This window comes from Eurypyga helias, unplaced genomic scaffold (genome assembly GCF_000690775.1).
Source record: "Eurypyga helias isolate BGI_N326 unplaced genomic scaffold, ASM69077v1 scaffold42627, whole genome shotgun sequence".
Classification (NCBI taxonomy): Eukaryota; Metazoa; Chordata; class Aves; order Eurypygiformes; family Eurypygidae; genus Eurypyga; species Eurypyga helias.
This window is the reverse complement of record NW_010263148.1, coordinates 1-1,499: the sequence shown is the minus strand read 5'-3', so window position 1 is coordinate 1,499 and position 1,499 is coordinate 1. Positions and strand designations below refer to the sequence as shown.

Genomic DNA, 1,499 nt, shown 5'->3' with positions numbered 1-1,499 from the left:
CTCTCAGCAGCAGCCGAGGCGGCTGCAGGGCGGGACGGTGGGAGCAGGAAGGCACAGCAGCACTGGAATGTGGCACTGACCCCTTGTCTGCACACGACAGAGCCACTGCACCCGAAGGTTTCAGCACGGAGGCTAACCTCCATTCCGGCCTCGCGCCTGGGACCCTGCCCGTCCCGCACACGTGTGCCCCTGTGTGCAGCAGCGCCTGGCTGCCAGCAGCTGTGGGGCCTGCCATGGGAGCCAGGAAACGACTGGAAGCGATACACCCATATGAGCACCCATGGTGCTGCTGAGAAGGTCTGAGGATGCAGAAGGAAGCACGGGCTGCAGCAAGGGGCAAGATCTGGGGCACAGTTGGTTGTGCCCCCTGCCACTGGCCAGACCCAGGCCCTCTCTTGTGAAAACTGTTTACACCTCTGCATCCTTGAGCAGTTAAACTCCTCAGCAGAGAGGAGAAGTTAGACAGCAAAGCTGTGAGAGCAAGGGGGACACGCGTGCAGTCAAGGCAGCAAGAGATCCCATGGGAAACTGCTCCCGGCCTCGAGGAAGCCCCTCCAGACCACAGACTGCTGGAACAGATCCCTCCCCGATGCCTCCTGCCCCATGTCTGCACCAGGGGATGCTCACAGGCCGCACTCCTGTGCCTCCTCCCCACAGGTGTCCCCCACGGGCGCCGGCCACTGCAGCACACGGTCCTGCACCCTGCCTGCCCCTCTGCACATCCAAAGAGCGGGGGGAGAGAGGATAAAGCAAAAAGGTGACAAGGTCAAACGTAAGCCCCGCAGAGTTTCATGAACTGTGCTTCCCTCCCTCTTGAGTCCAACAGGGAGTCTGCTTTTGAGCGGGATCATGCAGGACTACACAGGGCCCTTCAGAGAGGTTCCATGTGGAAACGTACATGTCAGATTTAACACATGTATGCACCCGGTGAGTGGAAAGTTGGATCCCAGAGAGTCCTTCCAGCTGGTGTCTGCCTGCCTCTTCAAGGAGTTTGGGGGCACACGGGAAGATGGATGCAAAACGCTGGGTGGGTGAAGCATTTTTTCCCCTCACCCTGACCTGCTCCTAGATGACGCTGAAGTGAAGGTTCACTTTGCTGAAGCCATGAGCACCTCACAATGCCTGACAGCAGTTCCCAGCTGGGATGAAGGCTATTAGGAGGACACCCCCCCTTAAACGGGGTCCCACTGGACTCACCAGATCCTTGGAGGTGCCAAGCCTTGTCAAGCCATCCAGGGGTAGCAGGTCGGCAGAGTCCTTATGCACAAACTGGGTGGCCTGTTTCAGGCGCCTCTTCTGCTGCAGGATGGCTTTGTTCCTCAGCTCCGCCTCGCACTCCCGTCGCTCCGGGGCGGGAGGAGTCCCCTCAGGCCGCTTTCCCTCCCGCTCTCCTCGCGCCGGGGGCAGGGGGCAGCTCTGCTTTGCGCTCATGGTGACGGCCCAGGCAGCGCAGGTCCTTCGGGGTGCGCTGGGGTGTCCCTCGAGCTGCCGCCTGGGGC

At 61.0% G+C, this 1,499-nt stretch overlaps 1 protein-coding gene across 1 annotated transcript in view; it reads right to left on the bottom strand.

Annotated features, from left to right (window-relative positions):
• LOC104512819 (nuclear receptor-interacting protein 2-like) overlaps positions 1-1,431 on the bottom strand; it is a gene marked incomplete at its 3' end in the record, with an annotated part of 11,901 nt that extends 10,470 nt beyond the window's left edge. Inside the window, exon 1 of the mRNA XM_010155946.1 lies at positions 1,198-1,431. Coding sequence (XP_010154248.1) covers positions 1,198-1,431 — 234 coding nt within the window. The remainder of the gene's footprint in view (positions 1-1,197) is intronic.
• Between the last annotated feature and the right edge of the window lie 68 nt (positions 1,432-1,499).